At 42.3% G+C, this 25,644-nt stretch overlaps 1 protein-coding gene across 4 annotated transcripts in view; it reads right to left on the bottom strand.

Moving 5' to 3' along the window:
• Positions 1–597: 597 nt before the first annotated feature.
• The window catches only part of BPGM (bisphosphoglycerate mutase), a 77,172-nt gene continuing 52,125 nt past the window's right edge, over positions 598–25,644 (bottom strand). For all 4 annotated transcript variants that reach the window (XM_088834672.1, XM_055421296.2, XM_088834673.1 and 1 more), the window contains 2 exons: positions 19,387–20,048; positions 598–2,835 (listed from right to left, as the gene is read on the bottom strand). In XM_088834672.1, the coding sequence (XP_088690798.1) occupies positions 2,657–2,835; positions 19,387–19,987 (780 nt within the window). In that variant the 5' untranslated portion in view covers positions 19,988–20,048 and the 3' untranslated portion in view covers positions 598–2,656. The remainder of the gene's footprint in view (positions 2,836–19,386; positions 20,049–25,644) is intronic.

The raw sequence follows: 25,644 nt of genomic DNA, 5'->3' as shown, positions 1-25,644 counted from the left end.
GCAAATTTGGGGCAAAAGAATCTGGTTAAGCATGGAAATAGCCAGATCATGTTAAGAAATTTTCCTTGCACATCTTTATCAAGGAAATATACATGATGTATATGTATCCTAACCAAGGATGCTTTGTTAATTCAGTGCTCAAATTTGTACTGGATGATTTTAAGAACCCTTTTCCTGAGGCAGAATTTTTGTTTTTTCAGAAAAACAAAGTCTCAATGTACTGGGATATAGGATTCATTTGAGATGTTTAAAAATTAAAATTCATAGCATCTCGCTATGGCTATTATCTTACCACATTGGACCTGCATATAACAAGCATTACAGCCTGGGTAGAAGAAACTTGTCTAGGTGGTTCCAAGGGAAGCCAAACCTGACCCGCCAAGGACCAAATTTCTAGATAAGCTATCATTTTTTACATTTAAAAAATTCCCCCTTTTTATGGTCCCAGCTTGACATAGTACAAAGGATACCAAGATAAGGATCCAGGTTAGGCATACTTCAAGGTACCTACATCAAAAATCCTGAATACTTGGTAAACCATGCAAAGAAAACAGGTTCACTAGGTGGTCTCAGGGTTGACGTGCTAAAGTTGTTAAAGATAACTGTACATCAAGTTTTCATCAGTCTCTCATTTATTTCAGCCAAGATCTCAAAAACAATAAAACCAAAATTGTACCAGAATGTGTCAGCAACAATTATCCCTCTCTGAGGAAGTCTGTGAGATTCCAAAGTGACCGAGTGTGAGCACAGCTTTGTGCACAGGCGCAATCATGCTGCTGGGGTCCTCTGGAGGTGAACGTCTGGAGGTGGGATAAGGGAAGAATCCAAATCTGGGCTCTTGAGCTGCTTTAAGACATGGTCACCACTGGGCTGGAAAATTCAGATGCGAGTTCCAGAGATGAAGCTGTTCAAAAATGGTCTGAGTTGAAGTTTAGCCATAGGTTTGGAATTCTAGGAAGAGATGGTAGTTGTGTTCGTGGCCCTGATCTCTGAATTATCATAAAGAGTGCTATTTGGTTGGGCAACAGGACTGTGAAAAGAAGGATGGCAGCGATGGCAGCAGAAAAGACAGTAGTTGGTCAGGAATGTCAAGCAGCCACATTCCGTGTCCTTACGCATTGCAGATGTGGCCAGCTGTGAGCAAACCATGTTCTTTTCAGCCATCTTTATCAGTTGATGCTCTAAGTCTTTATTTTCTATCCTTTGGCTGCACTACACAGCATGTGGGGTCTTAGTTCCCTGACCAGGGATGGAACCTGTGTCCCCTACATTGGAAGTTCAGAGTCATAACCACTGGACTGCCAGGAAAGTCCCTCTAAATCTTGATTTAAGGATCAGTGGAGACCAAGCAGTGGCAAAGGTTTTATAATTAGTTTACTTCTAATGCCAATTTTACTATAAAATGAATACAAATAAACTAATCCACCAATGGAAAACCGTGAAAAACTGGTGATACCTGTAATAGCTATTAGAGTTGTAAACTGTTAAGATGACTCTATCATTGAAACATATGTCACTTGCTTTGATATAAGGCAGTAGCTTAAAGAAATTATGACGTACCTGTCTACAGCATCTAAAGACATCCTGTATCATTAAGATTGATGAGCAATCAATTAGTCTGTGGTCTACCCTGAGTACTATAGACTATGTACCATAATGTTTTGCCCTCAGCAGATAAAGAACAAATGTACGTTGACAAGTGCCAGTATACCATTTCCCCTGTTCAAGCGAATGAAATTACACCCACTATATTCTAACTTCACCCTGACCCAACCTTCAATTTATAGAGAATTAAACATGTCTGTGTGTTGAAACAAGTACAACTCTTTGTGTTACAGGAAGATGAGAGCAGAGACTAATTCAGAAGCCCGTACTTAATACTTATGAATCATATGGAAATACTTTGGGGGTACAACTTTCAGACACAGAACTTATTTTTAAATCAATTTTAAGGAGCCCAAGATTAATGTTTAAAAACAAAAAAGAACATGAACAGCTATGGCTGTCTATATGCTGCTAATTCCAGCAGACAGGGAGGAATTCCACCAGATGTCAAACAGGATGTCTCTGGACTAGAGACAAGGCAAAGGGCCTTGCTGTTTGTAGCTGGCTGCTTTGAAAGAATCCATCTGTGACTCTCCCATTTAATGGGCCTTTGGTCTTACCTATCAGAGTACCCCTTTTCCTTAAGGAAAAGACTAGTAATAAATACTTAAGTAGAGCGTATTATCTAATATCCTTTATTATCATCCCAGAAATTTTCTATAAATACAAACGTCTTATTGAAGTGAAGGTCTGTCAATAGTGACTCAATACTGATTTACTGAATGAGGATGACCTTGAACTTGACCTTCACTTGTTGCTTTCCCATCTCAGAAACTTAGGACATTGATTAAGCCCCACTGGTGACTAACTTAGTGACTAATTAAGAGGAGGCCGGCAGGGGTTAGGGCATAAGGTTATGACATAAGCATGTGGGCATCCTAAAGCCTTTAACTGGGCCAATGTTAAGTTACCTAATTACCTCTACAAACTCAACCCCACAGCCTAGATCTGGAAAAATCAGGTGGGGAGACAAAAAAGCGAGATGAGCACCCATAATACACCGCATGCCACTCCTTCTGCAGCTATTCTTAGCCAGCACGTGGGAAAGACTTTATTTGTCAGCTCGTTTTACTTTTCCTTGATCTTCAACTTTCTTAATGGCTGCTTGGATAGCCTCTTGGTCGCCCAGGAACTGGTGAGGCCCAACAGTATGCAGGTTCTCGTCCAGTTCCAGGAGAATGGGGACCCCAGTAGGAAGAGTAATGTTGATAATTTCCTCATCCGAGATACCTGGAGATCAAGAGGGGGAGAAACAAGGCGTTAAAGACAACCCAGGAGGAAGCTCTGGTTACGTATTTAAGTGCACATTTACTCAGTGCCATGTTAACTGTGTGTTTGCCTGTGTTTGACAGGCCTGGTCCTCCTCTTGTCCTTTAACATTCCAACTGCTGGGAGAGCAAGGTGTGTGTGGGATCTGAGTTCCCAGACCAGGGATTAAACCCACAGCCTTGGCAATGAAAGCGTGGAGTCCTTAGCCACTGGACCACCAGGGAATTCCATCAGATCTTTTTTAAGTAACCTGAATCATAGGTTGTTCAACTTTGACCAGAAGAGCTGGAGTTGTGGCAAGGGTAGTAGCAGCCGTGGTAGTTATAGGTTTGTTTTTTTTTATGAGTGCTTTAAATGATAAATAGCTAATGTACATTCTACATGCCAGGTACTTTTCGAAGTACTTTATGTATGTTAACTTGTTTAATCAGATATGAACTATTATTTTTCCATGTAACAATTTCAACACAGAGAGATTAAGCAAACAATTCAAGATCACACAGGCTGTAAATAGCAAAGTCTGGATTTAAACCTAGGTGAGGAGAGTAAAAAGTTGGCCTAAAGCTCAACATTCAGAAAACAAAGATCATGGCATCACTTCATGGCAAATAGATGGGGAAACAGTGGAAACAGTGGCTGACTTTAGTTTTCTGGGCTCCAAAATCACTGCAGATGGTGATTGCAGCCATGATATTAAAAGATGCTTGCTCCTTGGAAGGAAACTTATAACCAAACTAAACAGCATATTGAAAAGGAGAGACACTACTTTGTCAACAAAGGTCCGTCTAGTCAAGGCTATGGTTTTTCCAGTAGTCGTGGATGGATGTGAGAATTGGACTATAAAGAAAACTGACCATAGAAGAATTGATCCTTTGGAACTGTGGTGTTGGAGAAGATTCTTGAGAGTCCCTTGGACTGCGAGGTGATCCAACCAGTCCATCCTAAAGGAGATCAGTCCTGGGTGTTCATTGGTAGGACTGATGTTGAAGCTGAAACTCCAATAAATTGGCCACCTGATGCGAAGAGCTGACTCATCTGAAAAGATCCTGATGCTGGGAAAGATTGAGGGCAGGATGAGAAGGGGATGACAGAGGATGAGATGGTTGGATGGAATCACCGACTCAATGGACATGGGTTTTGGTGAACTCCGGGAGTTGGTGATGGATGGGGAGGCCTGGCGTGCTGTGGTTCATGGGGTCGCAAAGAGTCGGACACGACTGAGTGACTGAACTGAACTGAAACCTGCTGCTGCTGCTAAGTCACTTCAGGCGTGTCTGACTCTGTGTGACCCCACAGATGGAAGCCCACCAGGCTCCCCCGTCCCTGGGATTCTCCAGGCAAGAACACTGGAGTGGGTTGCCATTTCCTTCTCCAATGTGTGAAAGTGAAAAGTGAAAGTGAAGTTACTCAGTCGTGTCCGACCCTTAGCGACCCCACGGACTGCAGCCTACCAGGCTCCTCCATCCATGGGATTTTCTAGGCAAGAGTACTGGAGTGGCTTGCCATTGAAACCTAGGTGTCTATAATTAGTATACAATGTTTTTCAAGTTTCTCTGATTCAAAATGGACAAGGAGAAGAGAGGAGACCTGAAGAGATGGAGTTAAGCTAATTAAAAGGTAACTGAAAGGGTTCAAAGTATCTGCTTTAAAAACAGACATTTATTATATAGACTTCTAAACTCTAACCATATGCTTCTGTGCTATATTAACAGAAAGGACCTAGGTAGAGCAAGTTCTGAGGCAAGTTCAAGAGTCCTCCTTTACTTGGAAGGTGAGAATGGCAGAATAAGTTAGTGGCAGTTAGTTATCAATGCACTCTGTCGTTTTTATTAACCAACGGTCATAACTCGGAGGCCGTCTCTGGGCCTCCACAGCCTCGGTCTAATTAAAAAGAGGAACACACATGAAGGACAGCACGAAAAATATTTCTTCTTTCTCCACTACGAATTCTCTTCTAGGTTGAAGATTTAAAGAGTAGGCTACTAACACACTTCTTTGCCCTGCGAAGCCCCCACCCTCACACTGCAACCCTACATAAGATTACCATTCCAAACTAAAGCTGGCAAGAACAAATAAATTCAGACTAGACAGCCAGCTGTTTAGCTGGGAGATGACTGCCTTGGATTTTAAGAGCCTGTGGACTCCGTCAGGTCAGATCTGTCAGCTGGATGCACAGCAGCTGCCACACGCAACCCCTGGAGACAGTCAGAGCAGAATGCAACAGCACATGGTTTACAGCCAGGTGACCACTAAGGATATAGAGAAACTGAAATCCTAATACATTGTAAATTAAGAGTATAAGATCCTGTGGAATCTTTGGAAAACAGTCTGGCAATTCTTCAAACAGGTAAACACAGAATTACCATGGGACCCAGCAATTTTACTCCTAGGCACACACCCAAGAGAAATGCAAACACATGTCCACACAAAAACCCATGCCTGAACCCTCAGAGCAGCATCATTTGTAACAGACAAAAGATGGAAACAGCCCAACTGATGAATGGATGAATTAAATGTGGTAGATCCAGACAATGGATTATTATTTGGCAATAAAAAGGAATTAAGTGCTGCTGCTGCTTCTGCTAAGTCATTCCAGTCATGTCTGACTCTGTGTGATCCCATAGACGGCAGCCCACCAGGCTCCCCCGTCCCTGGGATTCTCCAGACAAGAACACTGGTGGGTTGCCATTTCCTTCTCCAATGCATGAAACTGAAAAGTAAAAGTGAAGTCACTCAGTTGTGTCTGACTCGTAGTGACCGCATGGACTGTAGCCTACCAGGCTCCTCCGTCCATGGGATTTTCCAGGCAAGAGTACTGGAGTGGGTTGCCATTGCCTTCTCCAGAATGAAGTGCTGATACATGCTAAACATTGATGACCCCTGGAAACAGTATACTAAGTGAAAGAAGCCAGTCACAAAGGCGTATATACTGCATGATTCCATTTATACCAAATGGTGCCTTCCCAAGATAGTTCAGCAGGTAAAGAATCCACCTTCCAATGCAGGAGACACAGGAGACATGGGTTTGATCCCTGAGTCAAGAAGATCTTCTGGAAGAGGCCATGACAACCCACTCCAGTATCCTTGCCTGGAGAATCCCATAGGCAGAGAAGCCTGGTAGGCTATAATCCAAAGGATCAGACACGGCTGAGCAACTAAGCACACATGAGGGCCAGAACTGGCAAATCTAACAGTGACATAAATAGATGTGTGGTTGCTTAGGGCCAGAGGGGATGGGAGGATTGGGCAATGACAGCCAGGTATGGTTTTTTGTTTTTAAGGGTAATGAAAATGTTCTGAAATTGACTGTGCTGATAGATGGACAACTCTGTGAATAAACAAGTCTGTGAAAAGCCACTGAATGATACACTGTACATGGATGAATTGTATGGCATGTGAATTATATCTCTAGAAAGATGTTTGAAAAACTACCGAACAGATCCAGAGACGTTTACGGCGCAAATCACAGGACAGTTAAGGTAGTAAAATTGGACTTTTTTTTAAATGTCCAAATTCCAGGACTTCAGCTCTGGTCATCTGACTCGTCGATGGCTATTTCCACCTCAGCACTAGGAGATAGGAGAATGTTTGTGTCCATGCTCTGCCCTCGTGAAGGGCTGGGTGCTAACCGGACACCAGAATCTAGTGGTCTCATGTTTTCAAGGCTAGTACGGGGATGAACGGGCTTCGCCTGTGGCTCAGCAGCAAAGCATCTGCCTGCAGTGCAGCAGACCAGGGCTTGATCCCTGGGTTGGGAAGATCCCCTGGAGGAGGAAATGGCAATTGCTCTAGTATTCTTGCCCGGAAAATCCCATGGACAGAGGCGCCTGGCATGCTACAGTCCATGGGGTCGCAAAAGAAGAGGACATAACTTGGCGACTAAACAACAATAAAAGGGATGAACTGACTTGTCTGACCCCCTTGAAACAGCTAACACACGGGCATCATCATGGGCCAGGGTTAGGGGTTATGATGTGACCTCAGAGAAAAGTGCTAGGCCTTTGGCAAGGGTCAAGGGGCACACGTGGAACTCATCTGACCATGGCCTCAGATCTAACCAGGTGTAACAAGTGTTATTTTTAAGAGCGTTACTCTCAAGCTCATGCTTATGGCTTAGATAACAACCCGGCTTTGTGTGGAACCAAATGAAAGAGCAAACTAAACAAAGGCCACGAGAACTACAATATTTCACCTATAAATAAAGGAGAGTTCAACAAAAATAGAAATATTTCCAATAAATAAAGTTGACATTCCACTTTAATGACTACTCAAGCCATTCACAGAGCAGACTAATTACTTACAAATATTTAAAATACTTAGGCCGCTTAATAATCAGTCAACAGACTTAGTGACTGACATTTTAAAAAAGCAAATTAGGAAAAACCACAATGAAGCCATTACTCATTACTCAATTTTGGCATAAGCCACATTCTTTGTCCTAAGAGAGTTAAGCAAGCAGAACTCCTAAGGCTAAAAAATGCATCTGCATTGGATTAAATCAAACTGAATCAATACTATATTATGCAATATCATATTACAAATGCATTAACCGGAACATCATATGAAAGTTATAACGAGTGGCCAGATATCACATCCTCCATCTGATAATGGACTTAGATTGTTTTAAACGGCATCTAAGAATGTTCTAAAGGGAAATATCTAATCCCGCATCAACCCCTTCACCAACTCCCAACTGTTGTCTCTAATTCTTGAATCTTCCATGTAGGAGCATCTGAAAGCTAACTGCAATCCAGTTTAATGACTGGGATATTTCAAGTAAGAAGTAATGAAAGTTTGATGGTAGGTCAGAGGAGTAACTCAAAGCCAATATGGGAAGAAATCCAAACAACTTAATTCTCTGCACACAAGACTGACTTCAAAAAATCAAGACTGTATCTACAATGACTCCCCTGACCACTGAGCAGGAACAGGAGCCATGGACAGTCATGAAGATCCACACACATATATACGGCACTACCCCTCTGCCTTCTACCAGCGGTGGCTGAGCAAATACTTCTCCCACCAGGATTATAAGACCATGTTTTAGCCACTCTTGTGATGCTCATGCTTTTGAATGGGGCCTTATGCAACAATTTAGTAATGTTTGTTCAACTGTAAAGAATTTTATCATGTGTTGGCTGCTAGAATCCAGAATTTTTAGCTTAATGATCTGATATTACAACTATACGAATTAAGTAAAGGCTGTTAGGAATAGAATGTTAACAAAAACTCTAAGACATATAGTCTGTACATGAAAGCACTCAGAGGACTATGTCGGAGGTATAGTACCGGCAAAGTTTCAGGAGATCGAAACAGAGACTTACAGTGTGCATCATAAGTACAGACTCTGCATGTCCCAGTCCAGGTGCTGCATCCTTGTGCCAAGAATATACGGCACCTGACTTAATGGACTCTTGGCACATGGCTGAAATGAATGAACCTGAACTCTCTAAACTTTCAAATTAAATCGTCCCTTACTGTTGAAGCTCTGACTAAAGATTGTGATTCCTTTATTACCTTTTTAAGGAAAAAAAGAGAGACGGTCAAAAAGGTTGAAGAAAAAGTCATTTGTATTTAGCACACAAACAACAAACAACTGAAATTAAATTTTGTCTTCTATATGTTTTCTTTGGTTTTCTCCAAAGTGTTTGCCCCAAATCTTTGAATATCAGGAAACAAGAGAAAAGATGTTTGGGGAGACAGATCTATATAGGACAACGTGCGCGTGCGTGCTCAGTTGCTTGAGTCGTGTCTGACTCTTTGTGACCTCATACACTGTAGCCTGCCAGGCTCCTCTGTCCATGAGATTTTTCAGGCAAGAATTCTGAAGTGAATTGCTATGTCCCCCTCTAAGAGATCTTCCTGACCCAGAGATCGAACCCATGTCTCTTGTGTCTCCTGCGTTGGCAAGTGGGTTCTTTCCCATTAGCGCTACCTGGGAAGCCCTGGGAAACCCCAATTCCATGATGCATATTTTTTGGAATTAGAGAAAGAGGGCAAAACTCCGATCAAATTATACAAATGTGAGGTGCCACCCACGCCCCCCTTCCTTTCCCAATCACATTAGTCACAATTAAAACCCCACTGACGGTGACTTGTGATGAGAGTTCTGCATTCTTCTATTGCAAAATAAGAGCTGACACAAGATTCTGAGTTTCATATATGGTCCACCTACTTTTAATTTTATTTATTTTAGGTTTGAATGCTATCCATGTACAACTTAAAATACTGGCCAGGGGACAATGAGAAATTGGTTATTTGAGCAGTGTAACATGATGATAACATAACAGCCTCTGATTTAGAATAAGGCAAAGAGTAGAATCCATCCTACATCTAATTTTATAGTTAAATGGTTTACAACTTTAAAAAAGGAAAGGTTCTATAAATCAATTATAATAAGAGAAAGCTTAACCATACCACTAAATAAGCATCTGCTTCACAGAAGAGAGGCCTGACTTTGCTACTTCTGAAAATATCCCACAAAATGCCAAAGGTGACTGGTCAGTCAGTCCCCGTCCCCACAGCAAGTCCCAGCTGACCTTTCCTCCTTAAGTCTCTAATTTCACTTCATCACTTCTTTGCCTTGCTACATGTGCAGCTGCACACAGTTTTTCAGTGGGGCAGGCCTGTCTTGCATGCCACTTTTCCTCCAAACTTGAAACTGCCTAGTCCTTTCCCGAACCCAGACTAAACAATCCACTTCCGCTGGCAAAATGCAGACTACATCCAATGCTTCAGTTCAGTACCTCGCTTCTCCTCCAGTGTGGGCCGGCAGGAAACAAACAGGAAGTGGCTCTGCCAACCACAGAGAAAGAAACATATACCCGTCTGGAATGCGAAGGAACAGGGAGCTATTAGATGCTAAGCCTGGGCTAGGAGTCATCATGGTGGTAGGTGGCGAGAGGTGGGCCCTGCTGTAATCTAGACTTCTTAGTACAGCATGGGTAGTTGTTTATGCTGTTAAAAATCAATAAAGCAGTCCTTCATGTAGAGATTTTCTTACTATATAGTATTTCATATATTTAAGTCTTCTTTCTTCTGAAGGAATTAAGAACTACTATAAAGTTAAAAGTAAAGCAGTCCATGTCACTATACCAAACTGAAAAGCCTTTGCACAGAGAAGGAAACTATCAACAAACCAAAAGGCAAAAAGAATTGGGTTTTTCTTTTTGCAGCTTGAGGCAGTTGTAAAATAACTTAATGTAGCTTTTTACAACTGTGTATTCTATAGTATTTTTTCATTTGGTGAAATTTTAACTGTTAATGTTTTTGGCATTGTGCTTTGTACCATTTATTAAATAAAAATTAAAAAAAAAAAAACCCTTGAACCAAAAAAAAAAAAACCAAAGGGCAGCATTTTGAATGGGGAAAGATATCTGCAAAGTAATACATCTAATAAGGGGTTCAGATCCAAAGTAGACAAGGAATTCAAACAATTCAGCATCAAAAAAAACAAGCAACCTGATTAAAAAGTGGGCAGAGGACCTGAATAGATGTTTCCCAAAGGAGAAATGCAGATGGCCAACAGACACATAAAAAGACGCTCAGCTGTACTAAACATCAGGGAAATGCAAATTAGAACCACAGTGAGATACCACCTCATACCTGTCAGAGTGGCTATCATCAGAAAGACAACAAATAACCACTGCTGGCAAAGATGTGGAGAAAAGGGGACCCTGTGCGCTGTTGGCAGGACTGTAATTTGGTGCAGCCATTATGGAAAGCAATATGCAGGCTTTTCAAAACATTAAAAATAGAGCCACTATATGATCTAGCAATTTCACTTCTGGGTATTTATCCAAAGAAAACAAAAACACTAACTCAAAAAAAATACATGCAAACCAATGTTCACTGGAAAATTATTTATAATAGTCAAGAAATGGAAGCAACCTATTCACTGATAAATTAATGGATAAACAAGATATGGGGCATATACACAGTGAAACATTACTCAGTAATAAAAAAGATAGCTTGCCATTTGTGACTATATGGATGGATCTAGAGGATATTATGCTAAGTGAAATCAGGCAGAAAAAGACAAATACCATGTGATCTCACTTACGTGTGAAATCTAAAAAACCAACCAAACAAAACAAAATGAAAACAATCAATGATTGTTCAAATGAAAATTTAAAAACATGACTTACAGGCTTCCCTGGTGGCTCAGTGGTAGAGAGTCCACCTGCCAATGCAGGAGACACGGGTTCAATCCCTGGTCCGGGAAGATCCCACATGCAGTGGAAAAACTAACCCCATGCATCACAACTGAGCCCATGTGCTGCAACTACTGAAGTTCATGCACCCTTGAGCCTGTGTTCCGCAGCGAGAGAAGCCAGCGCAATGAGAAACCCACACACTGCAACTCGGGAGTAGCCCCCTCTCGCCACAGCTAAAGAAAAGCCCCTGTAAAAGCAAAGACTCAGCACAGCCAAAAATAAATTTTAAAAATTAAAAACAACATGACTTGGCTACACTAAATAGCAGAGGAAGACACAGAAACAAAGCAAAACAAAATACCGAACCACAGTTTTCCAGTAAGTTCAAACACTTGTTCTGATTCCTACCAGAAACATGTATGCAACATGCCTAGAACTGTGTTGAGCGCACAGTATGCACTCAAAAAAAGGCCATCATGTATAGCTGTACCAGGGAGTGTCATTCACAAACCACAATGTAAAACCATAATAATATAAGACTCAGTTGCATGAAATTACCTTTTTATAGTTTACTTGCCAAAGATACTCAAGTCAGCTTCTCATAACAGTATTCCAAACAGAACAGATCAAGGGAAGGGCTACTTCTCAGGAAAAAAATTAAAACAGCTCAGGTGGTAAGTATCCGGTGGACAGAGGAGCCTGGTGGGCTGCCATCTATGCGGTTGCACAGAGTCGGACATGACTGAAGTGACTTAGCAGCAGCAGGTGGTAAGTGGAGACTTAGTGAACTGGGTTTGGGCTTCGTTCACGACCCCACCTACTTATCATGGTCATGGCTAAGCCGTGAGGTCTGTCTGGGTTTTACTTTAATTCAACAGCACCTGCCTTCTTTCCCACAGGGAGGATTTGACTGACTGTAGGATACAATCAGGAGAAGGAAATGGCAACCCACTCCAGTATTCTTGCCTGGAGAATCCCATGGACAGAGGAGCCTGGTGGGCTGCCGTCTATGGGGTCACACAGAGTCGGACACGACTGAAGTGACTTAGCATGCATGCATTGGAGAAAGAAATGGCAACCCACTCCAGTGTTCTTGCCTGGAGAATCCCAGGGAGGGAGGAGCCTGGTGGGCTGCCGTCTACAGGGTTGCACAGAGTCGGACATGACTGAAGCGACTTAGCAGCAGGAGCAGGATAGAATCATAGCACCAAATATTTGAGAAACAAAACAACATCTTAGGAACTTTCTCCATTGTCAGGGTATATACAATCTAGAGTGGATGAGTAACACGTGTATACTCTTGGCCAAAAGATCTTAAGGCCCTCGGAGACCAGGGCAGACCAATTTCCCAATCAGTTCCGTGACTGGCTTATCATTCTTTCCAATCCAAGGTTACAATAAGGTATTTCTATAAGACAGTATGCTGTCATTGATTCTATCAGTTACCGTACTCTGCCCAACAGAAGGTAAGATGCTTTAAGTGTGTCAAACAATTTAAGAACAGTATGGGGGGATATTGCCCACTTCCTTGAAAGATCGTGTTTGGAGGGGAGAATTTTACATAAACGTATCTAGAAAACAGGACTAGGAATCAGATCAGTTTATAACAACATTCATTATAACCTTTGTGACCAATGCAAAGAATTTAGCAACTTTTGTCCTTACAGGGAATATGGAATCTGGTCACACCCATTTCAAAGATTCTTTCTTAATATAGATGAATAGCCTTTATAATAAGGTGACCATATAATTTATCATCCAAGCTGGAGTACTTTAGAAAGTGAAAGGAGATGCCGTGAATAACTGTACTAGGGTAACAGATATTAATCAGAATCAGGGGGATGTACAGTTATATAAATTCACAGTAAAAATAAATTAGCAATTAAGAGGGCAAATTTTATGATTTTTTTTTTTTTAATCTTCATTGCTGCGTGAGGGATTTCTCTAGTTGCAGCAAGTGGGGCCTACTCGCTGGTTTTGGTGCACAGACTTCTCACTGCGATGGCTTCTCCTGTTGCAGAGCACAGGCTCGAGGCACATGGGCTCAGCAGTTGTGGTGCATGGGCTTAGTTGCCCCTACCACACGCGGAATCTTCCTGTGCCAGGGATTGAACCCACGTCCCCTCCACTGGCAGGCAGATTCTTAACGACTGGACCACCAGGGAAGTCCTTTACACATTTTTAACACGATAAACACATATACACACAAATAAGCTGGCCAATCATCTTCTTCTATAAGAAAAATCTTGTATTTTCCCCCTTAAAGTAAGGGTGTGTGTGTGCCTTGCTCAGTCATGCCCGACTCTCTGCAATCCCATGGACTACAGACCACCAGACTCCTCTGCCTATGGAGTTTTCCAGGCAAGAATACTGGAGTGGGTAGCCACTTTCTACTCTAGGGGATCTTCCTGACTCACAGATTGAACCCTCGTCTCCTGTATCTCCTAAATTGGCAGGTGAATTCTTTACCACTGTGCCCCTTGGGAAGCCCTTAAAATAAGCGAGATTCACTTAATTTTTGGAATCTTGGAAAGTCAGTATCTGAATTCAATCTGTTGTTGCTCAGTGGCTCAGCTGTGTCCAACTCTGTGAACCCACAGCCTGCAGCACACCAGGCTTCCCTGTCCTGCACCACCTCCTGGAGCTTGCTCAAACTTACGTCCATTGAGACGGTGATGCCATCCAACCACTTCATCCTCCGTCATCCCCTTCTCCTCCTGCCTTCTATCTTTCCCAGAATCAAGATATTTTCCAAATTCAATGCAGTATTTATTTTAGATTGAGAATTTATCAAGTACCACATGAAAATTAGGCTTCCTAACCTTCCGAGAAGATCCACCAGCAATGCAGGAGACCCTGGTTAGATCTCTTGGTTGGGAAGAGCCCTTGGAGAAGAGATGTCTACCCACTCCAGTATTCTTGCCTAGAGAATTCCATGGATAGAGGAGCCTGGAAAACTATAGTGCATGGGGCCACTAAGAGTTGGACATGACTGAAGCGACTAACACAACACATGTAGCCTTCACACATGAACTCTCGAGGTTAATGACATATAAGATAACTAGTGTTGGTATTCCTATTCCAGTGAGCATATACATCTACAATAAATTTTTTAAAGGGCTGTGATCTCACTAAATTATCAGAAATGACATGGAAGAAATAAACACTTTCTTCTGATCTTTAAAAAGTGACTTATGCTTAATTCTTGGAGCTGTGGCATAGAATACTTAGATCTTATTTTTCAACATACACTGTAAGAGAAATTTTAGCAGAGGGAATTAGCATTTAGAGGATTCTTAAAACAACAGATAATAATTTATGATGTGATCCTAAAATCTAGTCCAGTCTATTTCCAGCACATGAAGTCATTTTCTTCCATGTTAGGCATGGAAGTTACTACAGGGAATCTTGGCAACAGCAAAGAATCTTGATGAATCCTAACAACAGTACCACAAGGGGGTACTATAGACCAAAAGGGAACAAAGCTGTTCTCCTCCCAAGGATGGGGAAGCCAAGATCACAAACCACTCTTAAGACTTCCTCTGATTCAGGTCAATGTATGGCAAAAACCACCACAACAATGTAAAGTAATTAGACTCCAATTAAAATAAATAATTAAAAATTTTTAAAAAGCCTTCCTATGGACAAACTGCAATCTTCACTCATTCGCTTCCCCAGCTATTGGCTTGTGCCTAATGGTATATTCTGGATTTTCTGCCAATTTTTTCCCCCTGAATGTCTGCCATACTTCCTGGTTACCAATCCTACCATTTCTACCTTCCCTATCTCCCTCCCATATACCTCCCTTCTCTTCTCCTGCAGACACCTGCCAGCCTTATACCTTTCTCCACACGTACCTTCTATTCTTTGTATAACTGACCTCTTCGAGCACGAACACGGCTGTTTTAAATCAGTTATTCCCCAAATGAAAACACTTTCTACACAGCCTGTTTACAGTGACCGCGATAGGAGTTATAATCTAAGGTTGCTCCTACTCCATTAATCTCTGAAAGGTAAGTTAGTTCCAAACAATCCAAATTAAAGGAAGAAAGACCTTCACGAGAAAAGTTAAATGAAGCCTAAGAACAAGTGCCCACTGATTTCTCAGTCAGTCAGTGTCTGTCAGTCGTGTCTGACTCTTTGTGACCCCATGCACTGTCGCCCATGAGGCTCCTCTGTCCATGGGGATTCTCCAGGCTAGAATACTGGAATGGGTTGCCATGCCCTTCTCCAGGGGATCTTCCCAACCCAGGGATCGAACCCAGGTCTCTTGCACTGCAGGCGGATTCTTTACCGTCTGAGCCACCAGGGAAGCCTCAGTAATGCCTATAAGTCCATTTCTGCCCCAGTGGTCAAAGCTGTGTTTTAATTTTTTTATTTATTCTATACTCCACATCCATGCATATCTCCTCTGTTACCTGTCACGTCCATGTATCTGCCCCAAACTACTGCTTTCCAGGGCTCTATCAAATCCTCTCCTTTTTAAATCTCATTGATTAAATTATTTTGCAGCTTTATTAATTCACATACCATACCACATACAACTGACCCATGTAACGTATACAATGGCTTTTAGCACATTCAGAGTTGTGCAAACATCACCACAATCAGTTTGAGAACATTTTCACCATCCCAAAAAGAAACCCTGCATGAATCAGCAGTCACTCTTCACTCCACCCTCTTCCCCTCCAACTCAGTCCCAGGAGACAATCTATTTTATGTGTATATAGATTTGCTTATCCTAGAGATTTTATACCAATACAGTCCTACAATATGTGATCCTTTGTGACTGGCTTCTTTCATGTAATAATGATATCGAAGCTCATCCACATTATATAGCATGTTCACTAATTATTTTTTAATGCTGAATAATATTTAATTGTATGGACATACTACATATTTCATCTGTCCAGTCACCCATTGATGGGCATTTGGGTTGCTTCTACGTTTTGTCTTTTATGAATAATGCTGCTTTGAAAGTTTGTGTACAAGTTTTTGTTTGGACATATGTTTTCATTTCTCTTAGGTATTGTTATGAACTTAACTGTATTTCCAAAAAAAAACATATGTTGAAGGTAACCTCCAGCACCTCAGAATCCGATCTCACTTGGAAATGAGTTTTTATAGAGGTAATCATGTTAAAATGAGGTCACTGGGTTAGGCTCCAGTCCAATATTTTGGGTGTCGTTATAAACAGGAAAATTTGGACAAGATGCAGAGACACACAGGGAGAACCCCAAGTGAAGACGGAGGGTTGCACTGATGCATCTACAAACCAAGGAATGTTACGGATTTCTGGCAAACACCAGAAACTACAAGAGGCAAGACAGGATTCTCTCCTACAGCCATTAGGGGGAGCAGGACCCTGCCGATACTTTGATTTAGGACTTCCAGCTCCCAGGACTGTGAGACAATTATTATCTGTTTTTCTAAGCCACCAAAGTTAGGGGTCCTTTGTTACAGTCACCCTAGGAAATTAATATAGGAATGTATCTAGGGGTAGAACTGTTGGATCATTGTTTCACCATAAACGATCTGCGAGATTGTTTTCTCAAAAAGCTGTATCATTTGGTTGTTTTCAATAAATTATTAGTGATTTCAAAACCTCCCTCAAAAATACAGTCAGCTCTTTTATGTGTTCCTTTACCCTTGACGAGGAATTCTCTCTCCAACCCCACCAAGATGGCAACCCTCCTCACCACCATTCATTAAGCCTTCCTATATTTTTCAAAAAAAGAACAATAACAAATGGTTAAATTACCAATGCACTAACAGAAGGGAGTATTAGAGTAAGCTATGGTTGGGGCTGTAGAATAATCTAAGCACTCTAAACCTGAAGATAGGCAAAGAGTAAATAGTACCAGACAGCAGGAAATTGTCTTTAAAAGGAGGATTTCCGAGCTGAGATGGGGAAGAGAAGGGGATCCGTAAGGAGATGATGGCATTTTCTTGAAGGATGGGAATCTGGCCACAGAGAGATCTAAATTCCGTCTCTGGAAAAAAGGAATTAGTCTGGGGAGAAGAGAATACATCTTCTGGCAGAAACTTTGAAATTCTGAATTTCGGTTTGTTGTCCTCCTCAGAGGAGCCTCAACTCTTCTTCAAACAATAAAGTACTATAATAAACCCAGTAATGATGAAGTTATATATAATCAAATATCTGACTATTCTGAACAAAAAAGAATAAAACCCTTTATACAGTTGAGTAAATAAGATACACACACATGCCCACACATAAACAGATCAAGCACCATGCCTGGCCAATAAAGTTTTTAACACCTAATAAAGTCTATAGATTTTAGATCTCTGCACAAGGAATGGATGTCAGGTACATGAGTAATGACTTGGCTCTTGGCCATGTTATAAAAATTAAAGGGGGAAAAAAACATATGCTAAAAGGTTTACATTAAAATCTCATAAAGATCACTTCATTTTGTTAACAATAACCTATTTTCATTTATTTCATGTGCAATGTCAACCTTTTCACTTTTCACAGCCTCGTATAGAAAAGCAGAATGAAAAGGGAATGTTGGAGAAATGCATTCTAATGCCAATGAGCTAACTGGTGACTGTGACGAGAGACAGAAAACACCAGACAGAGCCCATCACACAAAATGCACACCCATCCAGGATTATCTGGGAAACGAGCACATCAAGGCTGTATATTGTCACATATATGCAGAGTACATCAAGCAAAAAATGCTGGGCTTCATGAAGCACAAGCTGGAATCAAGAACGCAGGGAGAAATATTAATAACCTCAGATATGCAGATAACACCACCCTTATGGCAGAAAGTGAAGAGGAACTAAGAGCCTCTTGATGAAACTGAAAGAGGAGAGTGAAAATGCTGGCTTAAAACTCAACATTCAAACAACTAAGATCATGGTATCTGGTCCCATCACTTCAATAGATGGGGAAACAATGGAAACAGTGACAGACTCTATTTTCTTGGGCTCCAAAATCACTGCAGATGGTGACTGCAGCCATGAAATTAAAAGATGCTTGCTCCTTGGAAGAAAAGCTATGACAAACCTAGACAGTAAGCAGAGACAATGCTGACAAAGGTTCGTATAGTCAAAGCTATGGTTTGTCCAGTAGTCACGTATGGATGTGAGAGTTGGACTATACATAAGGCTGAGCACCAAAGAATTGATGCTTTTGAACTGTGGCGTTGGAGAAGACTCTTGAGAGTCCCTTGGACTGTAAGGAGATCAAACCAGCCAATCCTAAAGGAAATCAGTCCTGAATATTCATTGGAAGGATTGATGCTGAAGCTCCAATTCTCTGGTCACCTGATGTGAAGAGCTAACTCATTAGAAAAGACCCTGACGCTGGGAAAGATTGAAGGTAGGAGAAGGGGACAGCAGAGGACAAGATGGTTGGATGGCATCACCAACTCGATGGACATGAGTTTGAGCAAGCTCCAGGAGATGGTGAAAGACAGGGAAGCCTGGCATGCTGCAGTCCATGGGGTCGCAAAGAGTCAGACTCTTCTGAACAACAACAACCAGGATTATTTAGTGAAGGGAGAAAGGAGAGAGAAAACCCCTGAAGGTGTCACAGTGCAATCGTGGCGCCCCATACTGGTGAGCTTGAGTCCTCCGAAGAGTTCATGTTACTTAAGAGATAGGTAACAACAGTACTTTCTAAAACACAACATCAAGGAATTAAAGCTACTGATTATCTCTAATAAGCCATCCTTTTCTTTTCCTTCTCCTGAACTTTCTCCCAGTCAATGACTAAACCTGGTCTGGAAAGAGAAGACTGGAACAAAACAATTATCCAGGAAACCTAGGTCTGAAAATATAGCAATGGTTGTTTAAAGCTGGAAGAACATGAGCAAGACTAAAATCTATATAATTTTACTTATCGTGAAACACCGAACAACCAACAACAACAAAAAAATGTACCTTGCATACCATTTCTACAGAAACCTCTTCCCTCCCCAGCCTCCTCTTACCTGGTTACAACAAAAGCCACATAATCTTTTAAATCAGTGCTTCTCAAGCACTTGGAGAAGCCCAAGCAGCAGTATCAGCATCACCTGAAAATTCTTTGGAAAAGTAAATTATGGAGCCACACCCCGGGCCTACAGGCTCCAAGAGTGGGGCCAGAAACCAGAGGTGGTCCAAATGCTCCCTCCCTTCAGGTGATTCTGAGCCTTGCTGAAGTTAGAGCAAATAATACAAATGTAAAAGACCCAGGATTTCTGATAGAACAAAACAATCCTTAAACGACTGAAGTGACAAAAGGTGATAGGGAAGGAAAGTCTATAATATAAACTGTGCATTATTAGTTTAGAAACCATGTTCTTTCTAAACTAAGACCTGGTTACTAATAGCATGAAGATGGTACCTTCCAGATATTTCAGGAGCGCCCGGCAGCTATTTCCATGAGCAGATATCAGAACGGTTTTACCACGTAATACTTCAGGAGCAATCCTCTCATTCCAATAGGGAAGGAGTCTCTCCAGAACATCCTTTAAGCTCTCGGATCGTGGCAGCTGATCCAAAGGCACATCACACACTTTATACCTCCGGTCATTGTAGATTTCGTGGTAGTAAGGATGGGACTCATCGATGGGAGGAGGGGTCACGTTGTAGCTCCTTCTCCACAGCCTCACCTGCTCCTCGCCATGATTCAACGCCATCTGCTCCCTGTTGAGACTGATCAAGGCTCCATAGTGACGCTCGTTGAGACGCCAGGAGCTCTCCACGGGAACCCACTCCTGCCCCAGCTCTTCCAGGATCAGCCAGGCTGTGTGGATGGACCGGTTCAGGATGGATGTGAACACGAGATCAAACTCAAAGTTCAGTGCTTTGAGTTGCTTCCCACAGTTCCGTGCTTCCTCCAGTCCATCACTGTTGAGTTTCTGATCCACCCAGCTACAAAAACGGTTTTCTTTATTCCAAGCACCCTCTCCATGTCTTAACATAATCAGTTTGTACTTGGACATATTGATGGCTGAGCTTCCCTAGGGCTTTCCAAAGGGCCAGTGTTCAGTGACAACAATACATCTAGAAGGAGAAGAAACAAGAAGTATAAAAGTTATATGTTTCATTCAAATGACTACCTGGGAGTGGAAGCACAACTTTCCAACAGTCAGTTTCTAAAATACACTGGAATGATTCCTTGAACCGTTTTGACATCAGGCATCCAGCAACTCATACACACTATGGCACATACGGGCAGAGTCTACAGATAATTACAGGGAACCTAGTTAGCTGACTTAAATTTTCTGATGGTTAGATAATATATGTTAATTGGATGACGTAAAACAACAGAACACTTCATTCTAATGGTATGCTATATTTCCATCAGATAAAAAGGCGGCTCCTGCTTACAGAAGAGAGGATTTAATAGAATGAGTTGTATGTGTCTAAAATGATGACTTATAGCTGGGAACTCCCAGCTTTGAGAAGCTGACTCAAGATTGAAGGAACACCCTTCTCATTCTGTTTTCCCTCTTGTGAAGAGAGTAATATTTACAGTCTCATCTTATTACAGAAGTTATTAAACATGCTAATTCAATAAACCACCACATTCACCTGGTATATAGTCTACACCACACACACAAGAAAATCTAAGTTTCAACATTTAAACAATACTAAGATAATTGCAGCCAGGAAATTAAAAGACGCTTACTCCTTGGAAGGAAAGTTATGACCAACCTAGATAGCATATTAAAAAGCAGAGACATTACTTTGCCAACAAAGGTCCGTCTAGTCAAGGCTATGGTTTTTCCAGTGGTCATGTATGGATGTGAGAGTTGGACTGTGAAGAAAGCTGATTGCCGAAGAATTGATGCTTTTGAACTGTGGTGCTGGAGAAGACTCTTGAGAGTCCCTTGGACTGCAAGGAGATCCAACCAGTCCATTCTAGAGGAGATCAATCCTGGGTGTTCATTGGAAGGACTGATGCTGAAGCTGAAACTCCAATACTTTGGCCACCTCATACGACGAGTTGACTCACTGGAAAAGAGTCTGATGCTGGGAGGGATTGGGGGTGAGAGGAGACAGGGACAACAGAGAATGAGATGGCTGGATGGCATCACCGACTCGATGGATATGAGTTTGAGTGAACTCCGGGAGTTGGTGATGGACAGGGAGGCCTGGCGTGCTGTGATTCATGGGGTCGCAAAGAGTCGGACACGACTGAGCGACTGGACTGAACTGAAGATGATTTCAATCAACCTTAGCATCCAGTATGGTAGTCACTTAAATAATATCTCACCAGACTCAAGATGACAGTTTCTGGCAGAAATAAATCTGGATGCAAAACAAGCTATCAAATTAGGCAGTTGAGAGATGCTGCCTATAGAAACAGATTAACCAGGAGCAGGTCTATAGGAGTGAAAGGAAGCACACAGATAAGGAGGCCACATCTCCTCCTCTCAACCCTTCAGCTGTCCTATTCATGCCAGCCACATTGCAGAGAAGACCCTAGTAAGGTGGGACAGGCAACCCTGGAGTGTTTCTGAACCCCCTAACTGAAGCTGCTAGCCCAGAAATCTGGGCCCCACTCTGTCCCCTGGAGAAAATCCGCAGCCTGGCTGCACCAGCCTGCCTCGCTGGCGTTTCAGTGGACACATCCACACTGACAAATGCTACTCGGTTTATGTGCCCAGCACTTTCCACACCAGGGGGTACAGATTATACAAACATCAGGGCCTGGTCTTCTGCCATTCTTGGCAACTTCCATGAACTGGAGATACTCTGTCCCACTTAAACTGTGATTCGCCCACAGTTATATAATAATCAGTGATGAAGTTAGTTGGAATCTGGATCTAATTTCTTCCTTTCCTTAGTTAATTCCAAGAGATTCTGAAGTGGGGGGAAAGTCTTTACAACAAAGCTTCCAATTTCAGAGGGCCAAGAGCAGACCTGAGGGAGGAAGCAGATGGAGATGATCTGCAAGTGGTTGAAAGGCGACAGCAGTTAGGTTTATGACCTTCCCTTCTCAACAGGCATCAGTGAAGTCTGACCTTTATTTAGCGCATATGCAACAGGGAGACATCAGGTTACTGGAAGAGCCTGGGCTCAGGACGCAGGTGAAGGTACCTTGCAGAGCTGAGGCTTTCCAGAGGGAGAACAATGTCTCTCCCCTCAACCCAGATGGGCATCGAGGGGCAGAAAACTGAAAATGAGATGAAAGGCAGCTAGGCAGTGTTTGGCTAGGTGACTACTGGTACCTGGAAGTGGAGTAATCATGAAACGAATGAAGCTCAAGCTTTAGGGGCCCTCATTTGAACAAACTCCTTCTAAGGCACTGGGAGAGACCAAATAATGAATTCACATGGATGAGAATGTGTATGTGTGTTTAATCAGCAAAAGAAAGACACTTAGGTATTGTTTTTTTTGAAGAGCCCACCCCAATCCACTAAGTGCTAGAAGCTTCAGGCCCATCAAAAACTGGATTCATGCCCATACAACATTTACTGCTCTGTTTTTGGTGGTGGTGGTGAAAAGGGGTGGAGAAAAGAGAAACTGTCAATTGTTCTCTACCTCAGCCCTTACTGTGTCTTGTCAAGCAAGAAGCTCTTTATAGCAAAGAAGCTATTTTTCATTTCAAAGGAAGAAGGTGTGGTGTACAAATACTGGAGGCAGATGCACCCCTTCATCATCTTTCGATGATGAATTATCCTGAGGGGGGAAAAATGTAGCAATAACATCATGAACACTCAGGCACCTATCACGAAGCTTTACAGTATTTTAATCAGCTCTATTTGTTTACTTTAAGAAATAAGACAATTTCTGTTTCTTCCCTCTCAAAATATATACACTGGAGCAGAGAAATAGTGCTACAGCCACAAAGACTCTACAAATACGCCAGCCCCTTATTATGGTGCACAGAGGGCAAACGCAGGATAAGATACCAAACTGGAGCATCTACTTCAGGTCAACAAAGTCCCTTTCCTCTCTCCTTGCTATCAACTGACCTTTGCCATTTAATTAATGGCTGAATATTTACAAAGGAGCTGTTGAGGTTTATAGCTTGCAATCTTTATGATTCAGTCTCTGTGGGAGCTGGTATGCCAAGTGTTTACCAACAAATACAACACTGCTGTCAGTTTCACTTAAAGTTTCAGGCAGGGGCTGCAGATCTGTGTGGGGCTGCAGGGGTGGTGGGAACATTGCTGAACTGCAGAGAACATATGTGCTTCTCTGATGGATGCAACTCATGCACATTGTCACATGGATGGAGCATCTGTATAATCTAGTCTCGCTGAGCTAAGGGTACCATTCTAGAACTTTTCTGGAGAACAAAGAGAAGCTGGGGGCTGTTGGAAACAGAAGACTGGAGAGAATGCAAGACTCAGACCAGAAAGAACTTGTGGATTCTGTATTGTTTTTAAGAGTAAATAAATGTCTCTTTTTTTATAATGTGATCATTTCAGCTTAAAAGTTCATAGGAAAAATGAAGAGTAGCTACTATTTAGCTCCAGCCCATTTCTCTGTGAGACTGAGGTCCTCAATTTTTCAATTTTCAAAAGAAATGGAAATGTGAATTTCATGTACTATCCTATATAAATACTAGCAACTAACTAGAATACATTTTAAAAAACGTGAGCTAAACAAGACCTGTCTGAGGGTAGCTTGAGTCTGCTAGTGTATGACCTGTGACTTAAAGGGGAAGCTCCTCCAGGCCACAGGTGAATGGGAAGCCCCACCCCCATCTCCTGGAGCTGGTCAGAGCCCAGGCCTCCAGGCTCTAACCCGGGCCCTTTCTCTGTAGTTGTCCAGTGCACTCTTTCAAAGGACAGACCCGCTAATCCCCACTTATGCCAGGCTTCCTTGTCCCCGATCCTCCCTTCACCAAACCTTTGCCAGTGCCTTGCAGAGTCCCAGCTCTGTAATCAAACTCCTACTCAACTTTGGACTCTTCTGGAATGTTTCCTCCAGCTCTCAACACTGACCAAGCTGAAAATGAACTGAGTACAAAACTATTCCCAGATGTCTGCTTTTCCCTGTAGCAGGGGGATTTGTGCCTCGTATCCTGGGGTGGGGGCAGCTAATGGTCAGGGTCCTGCTCCCTCCCTCTTGCCTGACCGATTGCCTCCACCCCCACCATCTGTTGGGCAGGAGCAGGGAGCTTTGATTCTGAGAGTCCTGCAATATTCAGCTGTAGTTCTCTTACCCTCATGTATTAGCTACAAACTTCCTGAAAACTGAGTACCCTGTTTAAAACCCTCAAATTACTTCCTGTTGATCTTAGGACAAAACTCAAAATCCTTAAAGTGACCAGTAAGGCTTTGGATTTATTTCCTTGAACATACCATGTTCTTTCTGGCCTCAGGAACTCTGCACACTCTGTATCCTACACAGAACCCTTGCCCATCATCACCTCCCCTCCAACTGCCACTTCAGTCCCACTCTGCTCTTTGGGCCCACTAGTCATCAGCTGTGTCCAATCAAAACGTAATGCAAGCTACATATAATCGGCTTTTTAAAATTGGTAACTTTAAACTTTCTAAAAATCATATTAAGCAGAAAAAAGTAGGTGAAATTTTAATAATTCATTTTATTTAACCCTTTAGTTTCAAAGGATTATCATTCTAACATATGATATATATAAAATAATTAATGAGGCATTTTTTTTTTCTTAGTAAGTCTTTGAAACCCGATCTGCATTTTATACTTAAAAGCACAACTCACTTTGAACTAGCCAAGTTTCAAGGGCTCCATAGCCACCCATGACCAGTGGTTACTATATTGAATGGTGTGACTATAGAGCTTAGTTTAAATGTTATTTCCTCTAGGCTGGTGGTTTCTCAAACTTTAATGTGCATTGGAATCACTATGAGAACTGTTTCAGATTACTGGGCCCCATTTCCGCAGCCTGAATGAGTAAGGTCTAGGGTGGGCAGGAGACTGTATTTCTAACAAGATTCCAGGTGATGCTGATGCTCCTGGTTTGAGGACGATGCTTTCAGACTTCTGTGTGTGCCCTTCTTTCTCACCCATTGAAAGTAGTGAGGTGGCTTCCCACAGCCCCCTGTTTTATGACGCTGGGTGCAGTTGTGATGGGTCACTGTGACAGATCACTTGTTCCCCATCTGTGTGCCCTGTAAGCTGCATTAGAGCTGATGACTTACTGCCTATCTCTGGAACCCAGCATGACTCTTGACACATACAAGGTGCTTAGTAGGTGTGTTGACTGAATCAAACACAAGCAGAAATGATTAGATTGTGCTAATAAGGCTAAGCGTGGTGCAATGAGTATTCAGTCGTGTCCAATTCTTTGTGACCCCATGGACTGTAGGCTGCCAGGCTCCTCTGCCCATGGAATTTTCCCAGTAAGAATATTGGAGGGGGTTGCCATTTTCTACTCCAGGGGATCCTCCCAGCCCAGGGATTGAACCCACAACTCTGACATCTCCTGCACTGGCAGGTGGATTCTTTATCACTATGCCAGCTGGGAAGTCCAATAGTTTTAGTGGTAACTGCCAAAGCATAGAACAGTCAGCTAGGGACATCTCTGGCAATCCAGTGGTTAAGACTCCACCCTTCTACTGGAGGCAGTGTGGAACCCACATGTCACACGGTATGGCCAAAAAAACAAATCAACAGTCAGTTGGCAGGTCCAAGATGTTAGGAAGTTTTAACTCAAGAA

This window comes from Moschus berezovskii, chromosome 3 (genome assembly GCF_049115385.1).
Source record: "Moschus berezovskii isolate FMDL1 chromosome 3, NW_MosBer_1.0, whole genome shotgun sequence".
Classification (NCBI taxonomy): Eukaryota; Metazoa; Chordata; class Mammalia; order Artiodactyla; family Moschidae; genus Moschus; species Moschus berezovskii.
The sequence above is the reverse complement of the archived record's forward strand: the minus strand, read 5'-3'. Positions and strand labels throughout refer to the sequence as shown.